The 19,645-nt window shown below is 37.4% G+C and overlaps 1 protein-coding gene and 2 long non-coding RNA genes across 3 annotated transcripts; 2 read left to right on the forward strand and 1 right to left on the reverse strand.

Moving 5' to 3' along the window:
- Positions 1–17: 17 nt before the first annotated feature.
- Positions 18–16,617, reverse strand: LOC105265540 (uncharacterized). Its single transcript, XM_011303084.1, has 10 exons — positions 15,965–16,617; positions 12,196–12,275; positions 10,310–10,394; positions 8,415–8,587; positions 5,849–6,556; positions 5,149–5,395; positions 3,512–5,053; positions 2,591–3,034; positions 1,765–2,485; positions 18–1,158 (listed from the first exon to the last, which is right to left on the reverse strand). Exons 1-10 carry the CDS (start codon positions 15,982–15,984, stop codon positions 892–894), a joined length of 4,287 nt encoding a protein of 1,428 aa, XP_011301386.1. The 5' UTR covers positions 15,985–16,617; the 3' UTR covers positions 18–891.
- On the forward strand, positions 7,305–8,507 carry LOC105265539 (uncharacterized). Its single transcript, XR_892082.1, has 3 exons — positions 7,305–7,320; positions 7,440–7,624; positions 8,421–8,507. It is a non-coding gene; the product is annotated as an uncharacterized lncRNA (long non-coding RNA).
- On the forward strand, positions 14,142–15,111 carry LOC105265538 (uncharacterized). The gene is made up of 3 exons (XR_892081.1): positions 14,142–14,471; positions 14,846–14,889; positions 14,967–15,111. It is a non-coding gene; the product is annotated as an uncharacterized lncRNA (long non-coding RNA).
- Positions 16,618–19,645: the final 3,028 nt, after the last annotated feature.

The raw sequence follows: 19,645 nt of genomic DNA on the forward strand, positions 1-19,645 counted from the left end.
AATTTCCAAAAAAAAAAGGTTCCACGAAATTTCTCGCTCACAGTAAACAGTTCCGATGTAATAATATTTTTCCTTTAGTACAAAAATTTATTTTTATGTACATGGTCGCAGGAAAGTATTTCGCACCACTTTGAAATTTCCTGAGTCATTAAATAATAATAAAACGCGAAAACGTTATATTTTTTACGCTAATCGCATCGTAAGTTTTGCAGAAAAATTGAAAAAACGTAAATATTTACGGGAAGGGTGTAGAACATCCTTGAATTTACTAGAAAGTGGGAAGTGGAAAAAGCGCATTCTTTTAAACAATAAAAAGTTATTTTTAATGGAACAAAAACATAGTCAACGGTATACAAAATTCTTTTCAATATTTTACACTAAATAGAAAATTAATAAATTCGAAACGATACAATACCATCCCATGAGCGTGAATGAAGTAAAACTGTGGGAATAGATTCAACTTTAAAAAATTTGGAGGCATCACCACTCATCAAGTTGATGATACACATGACTCTTCTTTTTTCAATATTTTATCCTAAATATAAAACTGATAAACTTGAAAAATTAGAATACAGCCCCCTGAACATGAATAAAGTGAAAGCAATTAGCTCAATATCTCCATCAATAAAAAATAATAAATTCATAAAAAAATTGTACATTTGAGTAGTCCCTGGCAGTATCAACATAATATTCAAAGTGTGGAAATTCAAAAACTCATTCAGTCATCAGGAGTGTAAAAATTTCCCAGTGAATTCGCATAATCGTAATGATGAAAAGTACAAAATTATAAAAATACTCATACACACTTTATCGCTCTATATTTACATTTGCAAGTACGTAATGAATGTCTTGCTTTTCGCTCGATTATTTCATGATATACCTTTTGCTTTTTCATCCAACGAACTGAGAAAGGTCGGGAAGTTTAAAATCATTGAAAGAGGTAGGATTGCTCGATCCAAGACCCGAGAAGGCGAATGCCGATGCAGATGCCGAGGCGGATGCTGATGCACTTTGGAATGATTGTCGAAATGATGAGTCTGTGGCTGCCAGGGCGAAGCCGCACTGGGCGGTGCAAACGTCGTCTCGCAGAATGGCATCGCGAGAAGCTTCACGAAGTAGTTGAGCACAATCTGTCACTCTCAGGGAGGCACATTGGGTCTGAAAACAAAAACAATAAACAAATCATACACATCCAGGCATCGGCACTAATTATTTATTCAACGAGCAGGACACGCTAACTACTTTGCGCGTCAATGAATCTAGTCAGTTTAATATTAATTTGAAAATCCAATATTAAACACTTTTTTTATTATTCTTATTTCCTCTTGGCTATTCTGGAGGGCGTATTTAATGAGAGTGTACATGAAAAAGGAATACATGAGTACTTGCAAGGGTAATAAAGGTGATCATGGATTTTATTTAAACGGAATAACTATTTTCCCAAATGAGACGCGGGTAATTCGGCATATGTTCGTCGATAAGTCTTGATCAATTCAATGGAATTAAAAAATCCAAATTTTATTAAAAAATGATCGTCAGATGCGATCGAATGCGATGATAATTAGCAATAAACATATAAATTATATTTTTACGTTCAAAACGCGATGACTAGCTGAATAATAGTGGAAATCGCATAACTCATGAATTTTTCTGAAGCTTAGTTGAGAAGGTATTATCGTTATCTTCTCATTTTTTATATTTTTTCCTCGATTTCTGGAAAACTATTGGCCAGATTGAAGTAAAAAAATATACCGTGGAACTTACCCCTTCATTCGTACAGACACAGCTAGTGCATGGCGAGGGGAATCCGCTCTCCCCAACAGCAACATTTCTTCCACCGATCTGACACCCAGTGCTGCGTGTCTCCCTCCAAGCGCTGAAATCCATGTGTGCCATAGAGCCACAGGGTACCCTAGGGTTGAGAAAATTGCTCGGCAGGTCGAAGACAGACCTCTGCATCTCCACATGGGAGTCCATATTTTCACACAAAACTTTTGCCAGAGTGTTCTTCCTGATTTCCGCGAGCTGTGGCTCGGTGAACCTGATATTAGGATCATCCGTTTCATACCAGAACCTGTCGCACTTCCTCAGCTGTCTCATCTGAATGGCAATGATGCAACCAAAAGTAGGGCCAACGAGTCCCCCCTGAAGAGGCCGTTCGTTCATACCACCAGGGAAGAGATCAATGTCATCAACACTCGCGTAAATTCTCTTCAACCTGGCGATAACCTCGGGAGCCATCTCCCTGGAGAGATCCTCAAAGGTGGTGGCCCTCTTGAGATTGCAGAGTGCCCTGTAGCTATTGTACCCAGGTACCCCGTGATCCCTTGCCCTCTGAACGTTCAGGGCGATGAGATCCACACCAGAGTGTGGAATTTTTCTGTTTTCAAATAAATGATTCGTCACTTCCCCGGTGATGAATTGGTCCAGGGTCTCCATGGGAGTTGAAACCAGTCCTCTGGTCATCTCGTCCACCATGTTCAAACTATCAAGGAAGAGATAAAAAGTAACATTTAAATATTTAAAAATTTCTTATTTGTCATTATTTTACTAATGTTTCGAAAAAATAATATTACTGGTTGACACTGACCTGTAGAGCATTTCCATGTTGAAGAAGCCATCCCTCAGGAGAATGGGAGGATCTACTGGACGGTAATTCTGGTCCATCCTGGGTAGATGTGGCCTTAGGAGGCTGTGACCTATTCTATAAGCTGCTGTGGCAAATTCTGTCAGGATGCTGGGGTTGCAGGTCGGCGAATATTCCCTGTAGTAGCCCTGATTCAGAAGCTTCAGCCCATAAAGACTCACAGCGTGCCATCCTAGGATTCTCGGTAGGAACTCGTTGTAAGTTATGTGTTGCATCATCGCACTGACGATTCTCCTCGTCTCCTGGTACAGTCTGTCACCGTCCCAGTGAGGGTTCACTCTCCTCAGGCCCTCCATAATCCTGTTATGTTCTCGAATCCACATAGTATGCATCACTGTCAACGAGGGCTGCTCTGAGGCTCGTCCATCTCCTCCCAAAAAGCAGCGCCTGAGATTAAAAACTTTTTTGAGTAACTAGATCAACATGGCAAGTACGTGAAGAGAAATTCTGCATTCTTTCTTTATCTTTGACTGCTCAGCTATTACTTTTATAGTTCATTTTTTTTTAATTTTCCTTTCGCCAATATTTATCTACTTGTAATTCACTCGTAAATACAACTTTTTCAGTGTTGTTGTGATAACGCAGGAAATAAAATCCAATTACTAGGGAAAAACATGAATTTCTCTCTCATAAACCCTCAGAATAGTTTTTGTTTTTCTTATTTTCAATGTAATCCATCCTACGCGGCTTTCAGTCTACCCTTGGGTTTTTACATTGGAGTTGAGAAATATAATAACAAAAATCAATGAAATTTCACCGGATTGTCAATTAAACATTTATTCCTTGCTGTGTTTTCGGAAATGCAAGGGAAAAATTAAAAAATGTGAAAAGTTCTCAGAATGGATGAAATAAAAATCAGCGTACCCTGACGCCGACCTGCATTCAGGATTAGTCGTAATCTCAGGCAGCAAATCCTTTAGTCTGTGAGGATGACTGGTAATATTCATGCGTCCATTGAATCCTCTTAAAATCCCTCCAATGCAGTTATTCTCTCCATAGATAACCGAAGCATCGAGGAACGCAGTGTTCTGATTGACCTGCTCTCGAGGGCCGAGATTCTGCTGTCCAGGAAGAGACCTCATCGAGGGAAAGCAGAGTCTCTCTCCAGAGGTGATATTATGAGTTGGATAGAAGTGGTCCCCGTGGGGTACAGGGAAGGGATTGCACTCAGGATGAACAGTTCGTGCAGAGTCGCAGGATCTGCACGATGGGATAGACTCGGCGAATCCCTTGTGAATGGGTGTCATGGTGAGATCGTGATCGAGAAACTGGGCGAAGGGCATCATCATCAGGGTGTAACGATTATGAAGATTGGAGATGTCAGGGTGCATCGTGGTGGATATGGTTCTGGGATTGGGTAGAGGTCCACCCCGGACTGAGTTAATCCTGGGTTTGGATACCCCATCGTCGTAGACAGATGATAACAGCCTGGCAAATGTCGTCAGGGATTTTCCCAATCTGGGATTTCTCAGATTGTTGCAGTGTCCTGTGAGGGTTCGATAGGGAGTAGTGGGATCACATGGTCCGTCCTCCACAGGGCAGTCTATCTCACTGGGATCAATTGGTCTCTGATTGGTAACAAAGTTGCTGACATCAACGTTCTGGAGAATATCAGAGAAATCGTTGCCAGAGAATCCCAAGATGTTGTCTGAGCTGTCGAAGGCTTGACGTTTTCTCCTCCTCAGACCCTGGGCTCCATTGATCAGCTCGTTGGTCGCCAATTCGTAGAGGATCGAGGAGTTTGCGAGAGAGAGGGCATCTCGATTAGCTTTAGAGAAGCTGGCAGCTATACCTGCTGGGGATTTTGGATCTGCGTACCTCTGCTGGAGCCACGAGGAGTACTCCAAACGCTTCCTCTCGATGAGGTCTTGCTTAGCCTTCTCCAGGGCAGCTGCAACCATCTCAGCGTTCACCAGAGACTCGGGCTCTCCTCGCCACGATGAGATCTTCTCATTTTTCCTCTGGATATCAATCAAGTCGTCGTCCTCGTTGGGCTTCTCCATCCTATCGTCATCTTCGTCGAACTGCTCCCTCCAGGGGGTCAAGTCCAGGGAATTGTGCCTGTCGCAATCGATCTTGGCGTTGAGGTAGGCGTCACTCTGCAGGAAAGCCATCGGCTGGACCATCGACATCCTGGTGTTCGCACACAGGAGACCTGCCAGGCTGGTTCTTCTCAATGCCGATAATTGCTCGCTGCTGAGGCTCGACGGTGGCATATCATTCTCGTACCAAAATCTGTCAGAATTCCTCAATTTCGCTAATTGAGCTGCCAGGAGGCAGCCAAATGTTGGGCCCACTGCAGAACCCTCACTCGGCCTCTCCAGAACCCCTCCTATTAACAGGTCAACGTCCTCCGTCCTCCCGTAGATGTTCTCCAATAGAGCCTTGTCCTCCGGGCGCATGTACCTGCACAGAGAAAAATGTATAAGAAAATTCTCGAATTTTTACGGTTTTCAAACATAATAATTCAGAGAAACTTTTAGATATAGGAGAATCCTGACCTGCTCATCGCGCCTGACGTGCATTGCTCCAAGAAAGATGTGTAACCTGGGATCCCGTGATCTCTGGCGGTCTGCAGGAACAATGCCGATGCGTTCCAGTAGTTGTTATTGCTCCAGGAGAGGACGTCGAGCGACAGAGGACTCGCGGGATTCTCTAAGGCATCTTCCAGGGGGTTTTTCGATTTAAAAGGGCTTGACAGTGAGGTCAGCGCAGGGAGGACTGCCAGGGCGACTGCGTCAAACGCACCTGCATTGGACAATTGCATTTAATTTTATTAATAATTGTAATAAATTCCATTATTGTTCTGTAAACTTTGGAATTAATATCTGGATGTTTCACCGTTCAATAATTTTTCCTCTTTATTATTGTTATTTTTTATAATCATTGGAATAGATTCTATAAAACAATTTGAAACCCAAATTTATAAATATTTTACAGTAACATAAAATTCAAACCGATAATCATGTTCGGTAGATATAACATGCAGGTCTTCCCCCAATTTCCACTGAAGCTGAAAATCCTAGGATTTCCCAAGAAAATGATAAACTTTTGAAAGTAAGTGAAAAATATGAGTGAGAAGTAACAGGTGACTTTCCCCCCGTATTTTTGCCCGTATTTTATTTATTTATTTTTTTTATTATTTATTTATTAATGACACGTATTCTAAATATACAATAAATAAAAAAAATGAAAACTCACCCGCTCGATTACTGGAGGAGTAGCCCCTGTACGCCCCGGAGTTAATCTGCTCCAGTTCTCCAGTGTCTGATTCCCCGAGGATGCTGGAGGCGAATTCCTGGAGGGTTATTCTCTGGATCTGTGCGAGGACAGCGCGTCTCGCCTCGAGGAAGAGCTTGGCATCGTCCCAGTGAGGATTGAGGGCACTGAGAGCTCCAGCAAGACGATTATGCTCGTGAAGGATGAGAGTATAGAGTGCCCCGACTTTCCTAGTGCTGTTACAGACCTCGCACTCTGACAGGTCGACCTGGCCCGCCACATAGCTCTTCATCTTGTGGAGTCTGTCATCCGTGGTGCCATAGATGTCAGAGCCATCCAGATAACCGGAGACTCCGTTCATCTGCTCTCGAGCCTCGAATCTGCAGCCGTATGCAGTTCTTGAGGGGACGTTCCTGTAGTAGGGATTGCAATCACCTGTGGGTTCTGTGCTGGGGTAACACTCAGCATGTGGAGAGGATTGACAGCACCTGGACAGGTCGAGGTCTGGAAAAACTGGAGAGGATATATCTCGGAGTACTAGTTCAGCCCAGAGACCTGCTAGACCTGTCAAGCTTTTTCGCTCCTCTCTTCGCAGCCCTTGACGAAGGGGTGACGTCTCCAAACGAGAGATTATCTCTGAGGGACTCGGCAGGGAGTGCCGAGACGATGATGATCTAGGCCGGGATATGCCTGGAAATAGTTATAATGTTATAATTATAATTATAGTTAGTTAAAATTATAATTTTAATGACCAGTGAATCCAGAAGGTTTTGCACTTTGTGGAATAGTTACAATGATCATGTGTATTTAAAGAATTACTTTTCTTGCTATTTACTATGGCGGATGTTGTTTGTTATTAGAAAAAGAAAATCATCTGGAGTAAAGGGAGAATGAAATTCAATTTTTATATAATATTTATGGAAAATTACTGGCTGGTCCAGGAATGAATAACGCAACGGTCATCCATTCAAATGTGATTTTCGCGTCATTTTATCTCTATTTCTTTCGTTCCATTTCCGATTACCTGGAATTCGAGTTTGAAAAATAATCGTTAAAATATTCTAACTCCATTATCCTATATCAATCCATTCCTTAATTTATTCGTCTATTAGTTGCTCGCAATAGAAACAATGTAATCATTTTTTTATTCAACTTGTTAATTCCATTCAGAAATACCAGAGAAAAAATTTTCGAAAATCTCAATGTCTTCTACCCGAATCAACGAAAAAATCCGTACAGTTTTACCTGATTTTTTGCACAGCTTCTGCAAAATGTTAACTATGTTTTTTGTTTGTTGGAGAATGGGAATGAGCAAATATGAATAAAATATAAGCCTTGATGGATGTACGGAGGAGGAGGAGAGGCGTGAAGGTGAGCTCTGCTGGTAATTCTACCAACGTGAAATATATACGTTCCAATTTTCACTTTCCATTCTTGACCCGATACGCAGAGTGGTATGTGCCCGCGAGCTCAAGGAGTTCGTACACACATTTACACACTTGGATCCAACTTTCTTTCTTCCCCATTCTATTTTTCCAAGTGAGACTTTCATCGGCTAAATTTTCTTTTCCAGACAAATCTCCAGGGGTTTTTGTTCTTCAAACGTGTCTCTTCGGTTTCAAAATGACGTTAATGCCCCTGATCTAGCTTGACTGGAGATTTTCTTCTGTCAATCAATCGTTTCACGTGCCAGGGGAATACCCCGTGGGTGTTGGATTCCACAGTAATAGAACTCGGCAGCACATTGATCAAATTAAGGTACAGTTACTTTGACAGTTACTTGAACAATCTATTTTTGGGTACGACGAGGCGTAATTGACCATTTTCTTCATGAATACTGTTAGATTTTTTAACAACAGGATAAATCAAGTCGAAGTCTCAATGAAAAAACGTGAATTCGTCTATCGCACGAGCTGAGAGCTTGTATAATCCTCTCGGTATAATCCTACATGTCAAAAATTACTTTCTGCACGCGTCGCGAACAATATTTTTCACCACAATGTGCGGGAAAGTCACTTTTCGGCATACCGTGATGAAGAAGACATTTTCAAAAAAAAAACCGTCAGGTGCACTGATCATGAGTAAATATTTCCAAAATTTCAGGAACCTTTGCCACGTCATTTTTAAAATATACAACTTCTTCTCAAGTCAAGTTTTTTATTACGAATTTCTGAGAAACGGTTGATAAAATTGACGTGAAAAAATCGACCGTTTTCAAGTTTTATTGTTATTTAATGGTTCACGAGATTTTGTAATTCGAATAAAACTTCACCTGAAGTTTCAATCAATAAAAGTAATGAAAGTAATAAAAGCGATAAAATGAAAAAAATTAATTTACATATTTTCAATTAGATATTGATTAGATCTCTGGAAATAACAGACAGCTAAATCTTTGTTGAAATCCTTATTATAGGTTTCAATTTGCTCTGTAAAAAAAAGTCTTGAAGAATTTCGGATATTACCATTAAGTTCGGAGAAACTTCTCCTTTTACCTCTTCGTTACTAGACTAATGAGGGAGAAGCAAGAGGTTTAAATAAATTTTAATACCATCAGAGTAATTCGGAGAGATGAATTTGAGGTAAGGCGATCCTCTCGCTCCCCAGGACGGATGTCTGATATTGTTGCAAGCTCCAGAGGGTGTCCTGTACTTGGAAGGTGGACAGGGGCTTTCCCTGGTGTCGATGCAGTCACCAGATGCCTTTTTCAAGCCACTTTGCCTCCTGCAAATATGAGAAATAAAGTTTAAATGGAGTCACGGCCTACTCGACCCTATTATGTATATAATATATAAATACTTGGCTGAAAGCCCTTGGGCAATGGCCACACAAATCCCGTTAAAAATAAAAAAAATAGAACCGCCATTGCAAAAATTCGTGGGTTATTGGAGTGAAATTTTCCATATAATGAAATGTAGACAACAATTTTTTTACGCTAATAATTATTTATTCTCAGAGTTAAAACACTATTTAGTAAATATTGAGAAAATATTTTCTTTTTGCCATCTTACATAAATACTGCAGTTTGTTATTTAAATACAAATAATGGGGGAGTATAGCGCCTGTAGAGAATTTTTTCTGGAAACTGAATTAATTTACCATTGAATTACAAAACTAAGTGAAATCCCCTTTTTAAAAATTCAGTGCAACGTTTTTTGAAGCCTCTTTTACGCTAGCCCAGCGATGTAACGAATATATTACATATATATAGTATATATACTATTATTTCTATTATATTGAAATGGTACGGAGGACCCGGACAAAACGGGAGATGGTGGCAAAATGGGACACTTGTGGAAAAGCGTTTTTAGTTCATTCCCAGTGTTTTTTTTTCAATTTTTTAATTTAATTGTTTCTATTAAATAATACTGTTGGTTTCTAATTTTTACGATTTTTCAATATTCTCAAAAACTACGCCATCTAATTTAAATTTCTTATTTTTAGCTTCTGATCGTGCAATTCTTTATATGGGAGTTTCATATTTTTTTATCAATCATGTGTAATAAAATTCTGGAAAAACTGAAATGTTGAATAATGGATTCTTACGATCGATTTTTCTTCTCGTTTCTCAATAAACCTTTTGATCTATCACATTTTGCCCGCATTCCATTTTATCCTATGTCCCATTTTCCCCTCACGTCCCGTTTTGCCCGGGTCTTCCCTAGAGAACATAATCAATACGAATTCCGAGAATTATATACCTTACGAAGAGAAGAAATGTACAGAAGAAGAAATTCATGTACTCAAGGAAATCAATTATTATTGTTAGAAGGGAAGTTTCCGTACATCTACCCAGGCATAAAAAAAATTACTAAAAAATTACAAAAGTTATCTTTTGAAGAGATCAATTCAATGCAACCGAATTCTGACACAATATAAGTAATTTCGTGCAAAATAAATGCAAAAAAAATCAGCAATTGCCTGAGTTGTTAGAAAATAATTTACAGGTATTAGAGATTCTTAGAATATGTAATTACCAAAAAAAAAATAACTGTGGAGGAGAAAGATTTCAGAAAATGAAGTGGTAGTTGCAATGGCAGATGTATTGAGTGGAGAAAAAAGTTTGGAAAGGGTTTTATTGGAAAGGGTTTGCATCCGGAAATAAATGATTGAGCTCTACACCCGGAGTTTTTTTTTCCACTGGGCACTACACCCTCGGGATTGACGTCATCTTCATCCTGAAGAACAAGTTTCACTTTCACGGCCAGAGATTCCCGTTGAGCCGGTAATTCCCGCCTGTTTTCGATGAATTTTTCAAATGGAGATTTGAAGTAAACCTTTCAGCATGCCAACCTCCTTTTTATATCCAACAGGTTTCACCCTGCGTTTCACCTGCGGACGCTACATCATCGCTGACCTTTGTTTTTGATGAAATTTTTTACCTCGAAAATTGGCATTTTACCTATTTACATGGTCAAAAGGTAGATGTGAAGGACAATGACTTACCAGTTGTTTTGAAAGGCATGTTGCTCGGCCTCGATAGCTGCACGTGCTCGGGCCTGGAGATCATCATCGATGCCATAAACATATTCTAGAAAATTAATAATTCAATTTAAAATTTTTTATTGCTTTCGGGAGTTGAGAATTTCCGAGGAAACAACCCTTTTCAGTCACTTCTATAATACATTTTGGGAATGAGGATGTGACTGAATCGATTACACATCATGTCGTAAGGAAAGTCATTCGGAAATGGGGGATTGAGCACAACCTTGAGTGCTAATCGAAAAACAGTTTTCCCATTCGAGTGTTGCAAGGAACTATTCTATTTTATGGATGCACACAAACGAAATATTTAATGTACAGGTAATTAGTGGACCTGATCGGAAATGCAATCGTGGCCCTGAAGTCTTAGATGTTTTATTAAGGGATGATCAAAGGTAAATTGTAAGGAGAGATAAATTAAAAAGAAGCTAATCATTAGGAATTTATTTTTAAACACAAAATGTTGACAATTAAAAATTTGAAATGAATCTACAGCAAATTTACTCAGACGTTGAGTTTAAGAATAATTTTTAAAAGATACAAATGTTTAACAAATTTGTGCAAAAGAAAAAATCCACAGAAAATGATAAAACTCACAGGCTCAGGTTAAAATTACCAAAAATTATCACGTGTGTAATTGTGTTCCAAAATTGAATTTGATGACAATCAAAAGTAGTTAAATATCGCAATAAATGTCTATTAATTTTTATAACAAAAAAACAAGAATAAAAATTAACGCTGAGATTAGGAATTTAATTGAATTTTAATAAAAAATTTGAGATACTACTCTAAAAATTTTTAGTCTGCAGCCGACAAAATGAAAATTCCTTTGAGAGTGTACGATGCCCGGGAGAAAGGTGTACGGTTTTTCGATTACGCATAATTCGCATGGAAGTACTTTTGAGGTGAACGATAAGACGTGCCTTGCAGCACGTAATAGTTCAACCTACGCAGTCATTAATTGACATTACGTCAGCACATCCATCTTAGTTGCACATCAGCGGAATTTCCCCTCGAATTTTCCAAAAGTTCCCCAGAAGATAATTATTGAAACAATTATTCTCATTCCTTGATTCAACGAGAGTAAGGGCTTGGAACATTTTTACTCGACATACTTTAACACTCTGCATATAGAAAGAAATTTTCCCCGGAATTTACGAAACAATTTATTATTTATTATTATTTTATTTTATTTCATTTTATTTTATTAATTAACAATTACACTGCAAAATCATTTTCTACAATTCCATGAAGTCTCCAGCTTTTTATTAAATAATTAGCTAATCAAACAAGAAATTTAACGCAATTGCAATTTTCGGATCAATACGATAGCAAAAATCATTAAAAATATTAGAAATTCAAGTAATCATTGTCTAGCTATTGGAAAATCAATCAAAAGTAATTTCCATATTTCTTAGATTCGAAATTTAAGCTGTCCTTGAAATATGAGTAATCACTCATCCTGCAAATCCTGAACTTCATTAAATTTTCAGGATGGATAAGACCTTTAAGAAACGATTTAATCTTAAATTCAATTAGACTCCACACCAGTGAGGGTTAAATAGTCATTATTACTGACAACTGACCAAATTTCAATATTCTATCATTTTTATAGATTTCTCCCCTGTTGTTTAATAATTATTATTTAAATTATTCAAATCTATCTGATTCAAATCTGCTCATGTATCCTACCATGTTACAATTATGGATCTAGATTTTTTGTTTAATATTTACAATAAATTTTAATGAAAGAGTGATTGAGTTGATGATCTGAATTCTATCTAATTCTATCTAATTCCCTCAAAATTAATCCCCTATGACAAATAAAAATTCATTGAAAATTGGCATACCATTCAAATCAACATTATTTCCAGCTGTGAATGCCTGACAGGTCACAGCGAAGAGTCCAATCAGCAAAACTGCACCAGCACTGGAAATAAAAAAAAAACCACATTATGAGTGGAGTCTCATCACTTTCACCTCTTGCCATCAAAGCAAAGTCTGAACTCATGAAAATATATCGGCAATTATCAAGTTTACAACGGACAAAACACCGGAAGTTGAGAATTAAAACAATGCATTACACCGAAATAAAAAAAAAGCCAGTACGATGTGTTGAATGGGCTGAATTAACAAGTAGAAATTTATCAGGAATAGTTGATAGGTCGTAGCCATTAAAAACCCTCAATTTATCTCTCATAAAGCCATTGCATCGTGAGTTTAAATTCGTGATATTTCGAGGAATGAGTGATAATAGTGGGTCGCTATGATTGCCCCAGGGTAAGGAAACCGGTGGATATATTGAAGAAAAGGTTGCCGGAGGCCAGGGACAGGGGCATGGACACTCGAGAATGAAAATAGCCTGGAGCAAGATCAAATACTAGCGCTTGCTTTCTTTTATATTCATCTCAAAGACATGATTTTTCTCTCATTATATACAGCTCCTGGAATTTTCTCCAGGGTGTAGTCACTCGACAGTAGATTCACCTGCGAAGATGAATGGAACTCCTCGGCTCGTTTTCATTTTAAAAAATGGTAATTTTAGGATGGTTTTGGGTGTCAGTGGGTCAACGGAAACCGAAAGAGAAATCGACCGGAGCCAGGAACTGCTTAATCAGGTCTACATTTTATTCAACCATTTTTTCTACGTTTTTCGGCAGAATCCAGGTGACCTGTTTCGTATTAATATTTTTTATACTCTCAAAAAAATTTATTACTCCCTATTTTTCATTTGATCCGTTCAATTTCATGTTCATGTCATTTTCTCGTCATTATTTTATCTAATATTTTGTAAATGGACATGTCGCATTTAGATTACTTTTAATAAACTTATCATTATTATTCGTCAATACCCACGTTAATGCAACAATATATTGCACTAGTAACTGGGACGCGTCTCGCACAAACTAATGAATAATCATTGTGGGGGCACATGCAAAATAATTTATTCAGCGAAATCTATAATCATATATTCAATATAATCTTCATGTACGGTTCTTCATTCTATGTAATAAAAATACATGAGTAATGCACTGGATTGAGTGGATAAAACTTTATTTTTTCCAAAAATTGGAATTATATATTTTGTCCATTTGAAAAAACGGAAGAAAACTGAAAATTAATGGAAAAAGTCGTTGAAAAATTAGCAGCGAATTACAACTGAATAAATTAATAACATTAATTAGAAATTGAAATATTTCAATTTCAATTCTCCAATAAAAATCAGTCTGAACATAAAAATCATTAGAGAATAAGTTCATCACGCTGACTTTTCTATTCTAAAAATAAAGCGAAACAGAAAATCGATGGAAAAATAATTGGAGAATGTTTACCGTGAGAACTTGCCCAGAATAATTGTTCTCAAATGAATAAAAACTCCAATAAAGACTGAATTCCTGTGTGTGTAGACGCGGGTGAAAGTGTTCTCCACTTTTTTTTTTTCTGCAAGAGCGACGTGACTAGACGAATAAAAATCGAGTTCCGGGTACACGATCGACCCATCAAGGTCGACCTCCCCCCTTTTATCCCAAATAATTGATTTTGCCAAATTCTTCGTAATGAGGATGAATATCGGGGATCGCCAATCTAATCGAATAATTTATGGTCAGAGACGAAAATAATGAGCTTGCAATGCGGTTATCCTTGACTCAATCCTTCTCCCGGTATTCCGCGTGACTCGCGGGTATCCCCCATTTATTTTTTCGTAATGAAGTATTACTTAAGCGATGAGAAAGCGGGATGGCACGTGATACACTCCAAACAAAATAGTATTAATGGAGCAGTCGATGGAGACCAATCGATTTTCTCCATCGATTTGCGTCACAATTTCGCTCTCCCGATATTCGCAATATCATTTTTTCAACCGAAAATACGATTTAATCTCATTGGGTAATGACTGCTGCAATGATCAGTTAGTCTGGGAAATTTATACCTGACACCCATGAATTTTTCGCATTGGTCTAATTATCATTCACCGTTGGATAAACACTTATTATCGTCGTAAACTCATTGCATAATTCGCGGTGAGCTGGTGATGCTTGAGGACGAAGGACCCTGACCTGTCCCAACAAAATTACTCCGTGTACAATATTCTTAATTTTTCATTTGAATTTTTGGTAAGCCACTGGTAAGTTTCTCGTGTGCAAATCTTTTGGTGGGGTTTTAACATTTTTTTTTCATTGCATTTTTTTTTTGTTGAAGTGAATTGCAAGTTGAATTACAATTTTTAGCGCAAGTATTTCGTTAATAATAATGGGAAATTGAGGTAATTTCCACCAATTTTCTATTCTCTCGGGAGTCTTCTAACTAAAAAAAGGAATTGGTTTGGAGTTTATGAAAAATGAGGGGAAATGGAGGAAATTTCCTCCGATTTTTAGGGATTGTTTTACTTTTGAGAAAAAGGAATTTGTTTGGAAATTTGGGATGGCATCATGAATTCTCATTTGTAGCTCAATTATTTCTTTGATTATAGTAGAAAATTAAATTCTTTTTAATCTTCAGGGATTCTTTCACCTTTGGGAAAGGCAATTTTTCGGACATTTCTGGTAAGTGACGTTCAACGGAAATTTCAAGGCATTTTTTATTATAAATATGTGATGTCATTCTGAATTTTCATTTCTAGCTCAACCATTTTTTAAAAATCAATTAAAAATGGCGATCATTCTTCTCAGTCTTCAGGGATTTCATCATCTTCAAAACAATGAAGATTTTTTGGAAACTTCGAGCAGACTAGATGGCGAGTGAAGTCTCAAGAAATTTTCCATTCAAAATTCTCAATGGCACAGGAAAATTTATGTTAACGAAATTTCTTTTCAATTATTCCCCGAAAATCGGGAAGTTCATTAAAAATTTATATAAACCTGTCATTAAATCCTAGATTGTCCTCAATTTCAAGGGATTTTGTTCGCAGAGAAGAGTCATTAGGACGGTAATTTATTCCAGTAACGAACTTCAATTTAATTAAAACCAAAATCTATTCAAGACATCAAATAAAAATTAGAGCTTACAAATACAGTTAACAACAATTATTCTCCTCGTGAAATTATTACAGAAAAAAATCCAACAGACACATAAAAAAAAACCAGTTGATAATTTTTCTTCTGTATCTACAAATTATTATGAATTTCCTTTCAAAAATACAAATGTGAAATTTCCAGGTCTATTTCGTTCTCTAAACCGAGAACTACATCTAAACAATTAAAAAACAATATATAAAAACATTTACGCAGATAAATTCCTAATAAATTCCAAAGAACACGTGAATATATATATATATTTTCGGGATCGCACATGTCCGGAAACTCATGGGTAAAATTTCGGAGAGAATTCCACAGCAATTGCCGCACGTGGACAAACCGACAAGCGATAATTGAAGACCGAGAACTAATGCCGAATAAATAAAATATTCCAACAAATGTTGAATTATTAAAATTCTCTAATGGATTTATTCCTTTCCTCGGCGAAAACCCCTCCCCTGAAGCATCATGACTCTAATTATCATTGCTCTTCTAAACTTTAGAATCTAAAGTCACTTCTCCTCTCTCTTAATTACCAATAAATAAATAATTATTGATATTTAAACCCGTATATTTTCCAGTATAATAACGAATAAAGACTCACGGTAGGCGATGGGTCCTCATGATGTCCAGAAGGGAAAGTATTCGAGCCGAAGATGAACCCCTTCCTTTCTCTTTCCTCGTCCTCCAATTTCCCTGGTTTATTTTCTCTATTGAGCACACATGAAGCTCCACTCGGAAAACATGAGGATTCCAACGAAACCGATTGTTCCTGGGATCCACTCGGTTGTAAAAAAAAAAAAAAAAACTGACACCTCGGTGATCACAGAACCGACTGAGCCTGAGAGGAGTGAACTCGGATAGTAAACTGGAGAGGCAAACGCCTCAACTATATTGGAATAATGTTGGTATGGGAAGTTAAAAGCCACAAACCCTGGAGGGAGTACGATCGCAACTACGGACAACCAAAAGCCACTCTCTTTCACGCTCCTTTCCTCCTTCTCCAGTCGAAATAAAAAAGAAAAATTAAAAAAAGAGAGAGAAAAAAGAGTGAAAATTAACAAGTGGCACGTTGCAAGTATTGGGGGTACACTGTCCGATAAACCCGAGTGTTGGAGCACGACTTTTTGGTAGGGGGCGAAATCCACGGTTTTTATCCTCAACCGCGAGTCATCTCTCCCACTAAAATTCTTGCATTTATAGTCACGTGGTGAAAAAGACTTTTTTTTTCTCTCTTTTTTCGTCAGGTATTTTTTTTCGGATTTGCTCCCTGATGAGATGCGCTAGGTGAGTGGAACTGTTCTGATGCCTGGGAGATTATACCAGGGCTTTTTATTTACTCCCATCGCACTCCCGTCCAGTGGGTTTGCAACTACTCCGGGGGATTATTTATTTATCGTTGAAGATTCACATTTTTCTGCGAATTACTGTCTCAAATTGGATATTACCACTGGGTTAATGAGGCATCACCACAGAGTTCAGACGGTGCATTAATCAGGTGATTCAAGTTTTTTTTTTGTCTTTTTCTGATTGTCCGTTTTATTGTCTTCGGGGGCTGACCCCGATCTTTTAAATAAATTCTTTTAATTTCGCAGTTTTAAATTAAGGGAGTGTGTTAATTCATTCCTTAATTGAGGAATCAATAAATAGAGTGATAATTAATATGGAATTAAATTTCTACAAAATTGGCGGTGAATAATAGATTAATTAGCGAAAAATCGGTTAGAAATCAACTTCGGGAAAGTTGTTGCCGATTTTAATTATTGTTCATCACAATTACATTTAAGTGTCAATTGGTTGTCAAATTAATTATTTCGTTGCTTAAAAGGTTTTTTAAATCGTCTTTGCAGTTCCATCCTCTTTCATTCGATTTTCATTCTCTTCCCCTTCATATCTTCTTTATTCAATGGAATAATGAATTCTAATGAAATATAATGGAATTTTTAATGATTTTTTTCTTTAGAAAATGGGAAAGACTTCACCCTCGACTGCTTTAAGTATTAATTCTATAATTCTTCTTGTTAATTAAAAATTTGATCAATTCCCAGAAAATTGACAAAAATATTTGCTGAGAATTCTACCAAAAATATTAGCATAATGTAATATTAATATAATTCCTATGACAAAAATATAATTTCAGAAATCTCATCGTGTTTTTTAGTGCCAAACCATCATCATAAATTGCGTCAAACCAAATCACTAAACGTCATAATAAACTTAACAATAAATTAAACTCCCGGAAAAACGGTATTTTCCAATTATCATTTCAATGACTCACAACAATTACCGCACACAGAGATACCGATCCCCGAAAAATTCCCCGATTTTCCGTAATCCTGAGGTAAAATGCCCTTTCGGAAACATCAGAGTGCCTTTTCGCCAGTTTTCGCGGAATTTCCACGAGATGTTCAGAAAAATTCTGGAAAAAATGGAAAATTTCGTGAATTTTTCAGACTCCAGTGACCCAAGAAAAACGGATTTTCCGTTTTTTTGTTTTTACATTTTCTGTTCCCGGAGTAATGGGGGGCGCGAATGGAAGGCAATGGTGGGCATTAGGGAGGCGATGGGGGGATTCGCGATGGTTGGAAGGGGAAGGGTGAGGGGGAGGTAAAACGATAAATTGATATTAGTGTTAGAGTTGATGTGCCAATGTGTGGATCTGTGTTGAGAGGAAGTCACGGGACTTGAAGTCACGAGGATTCGAGTCACGGGACTCAGTGAAAGTGTCGAAGTGAGACGGAGGAAGGTCGCGTCCCTCTTTGTGCGAACCAACGAGAGTCTCTGGGTCTTGTGATGCAGCCATTAACCATTTTTTAAAAAGCCATTAATTTTTACGACAGCGTCATTCTACGGGGTAGAAAAACAAAGAGAAATATTAGAGAATAAATAAATAATAATAAATAATTTTTATTTCTGGAGTTCTATTTCTCCGGATCGATACAGCTGAGTGAATGGAGAACCCGTGGAACTTCCACCGTCGAGGATGACGTCCCCCTCATTTATAATCATTTCTTGGTACTTGATGGATTACCCATTCACATTGAATATTCAGAGAAAATCCGATTCAACACTTTGTTCTTCATTTTTCAAGGAATCTTTCCGGTCTGAGTGGTCCATTGCCCCAGTTTCTTGGATATCAATTAAGAAATTTCTCTTGGTAATGATTTTTTGGCTTTTAAATTCGTCTGGGGCAGTACAGGTTGGAATTAGATATTTTCGGAGAGGGAGAGTTGTTTAATCATCGGATGAGAGGGGATTAATGAAAAACGAATGGTTTTAGATTGGCAGTTGAAGAGTAGAGTCGGTCAATAACTTTTACCATCGATGGGTTTACCAAGGACTTGGTGTGTTCTATAGGTGTCTGCTATCGAGGACAAGATGATGATTTGTTAGGTACTTTAAATGAAACGTGAGGCTGAAACTAGCTCAGCGGAACACGTGATTTCACTTATTATTTTTGGAAGTTAATCCAGGAAAATCCCTCCAATTCATTTAAAAGTATCGATTTTATTTCTTCATTTCAACCCGATGCCTAGCAATAAAAACAAATTTTACCGAACAAATCTAATAATCAATAATATAAATAATAATATTTATAACTAATTAAAATTTTCCACGAGAAATTCACACAAATGTGTCTGATCGTGAATTATATTTATAATTAATCTTGATAGAATGAAAAACATTTTTAAATACTTGGATTTATTAATATAAATATAGCGTATGGAATTTAATTTCAATTGGTAATTGCGCGATGATTCTCATCATTTATTATTTAATTTTATAATTTCCTCCTGGAGTAATTAATTCAGTAATGAAGTGGTAAAGGAACATGAATTGATTTATTTCCCGGTCGAGTTTTTGAGCAATATTTGTGAATCTAAGGAAAATACCGTAATTTGTGTAATAACATTTTTTATAGCACTCACTCGGATGAACAAAAAAGATTCTCCTAAAAATGTTGCTATCTTCTTTAGATTCTGAGATATTCATTGAAAATTCGTCAATAGCTGTAATAGACTTCGTTAACCACTTCGCCACTGAATTAATTAATTCGGTGGATCTGAAATAAAAAATTGTTGGGCAGACGATGGAATTTTTATATAGAGATCTGGCAGTCGATATTTCCAAGAATTAATGATATTGATGAGGAGGATAATATCGACGTGCGTATTTAAGATCAAGGGAGATTCTATCTCCCCTCAATGTCAGGATTGATTAATTTCTTACGTTGGGGTGGTGAAAGAAAATTGCCGGATGTTCTCCCCTGGGTCCTTTGGGATCG

Source organism: Fopius arisanus, unplaced genomic scaffold (genome assembly GCF_000806365.1).
Source record: "Fopius arisanus strain USDA-PBARC FA_bdor unplaced genomic scaffold, ASM80636v1 scaffold00030, whole genome shotgun sequence".
NCBI classification, from domain to species: Eukaryota; Metazoa; Arthropoda; class Insecta; order Hymenoptera; family Braconidae; genus Fopius; species Fopius arisanus.

What these genes read in the sequence shown, in the direction of transcription:
- LOC105265540 (XM_011303084.1), bottom strand. Translation starts at nt 15,984, where the DNA reads ATGAGGACCCATCGCCTACC. An exon ending in CTCCTCCAGTAATCGAGCGG is followed by an intron (nt 5,396 to 5,848) that starts GTGAGTTTTCAT and finishes TGTCCAATGCAG; the next exon opens with GTGCGTTTGACGCAGTCGCC. An exon ending in ACGTCAGGCGCGATGAGCAG is followed by an intron (nt 5,054 to 5,148) that starts GTCAGGATTCTC and finishes TTCTCTGTGCAG; the next exon opens with GTACATGCGCCCGGAGGACA.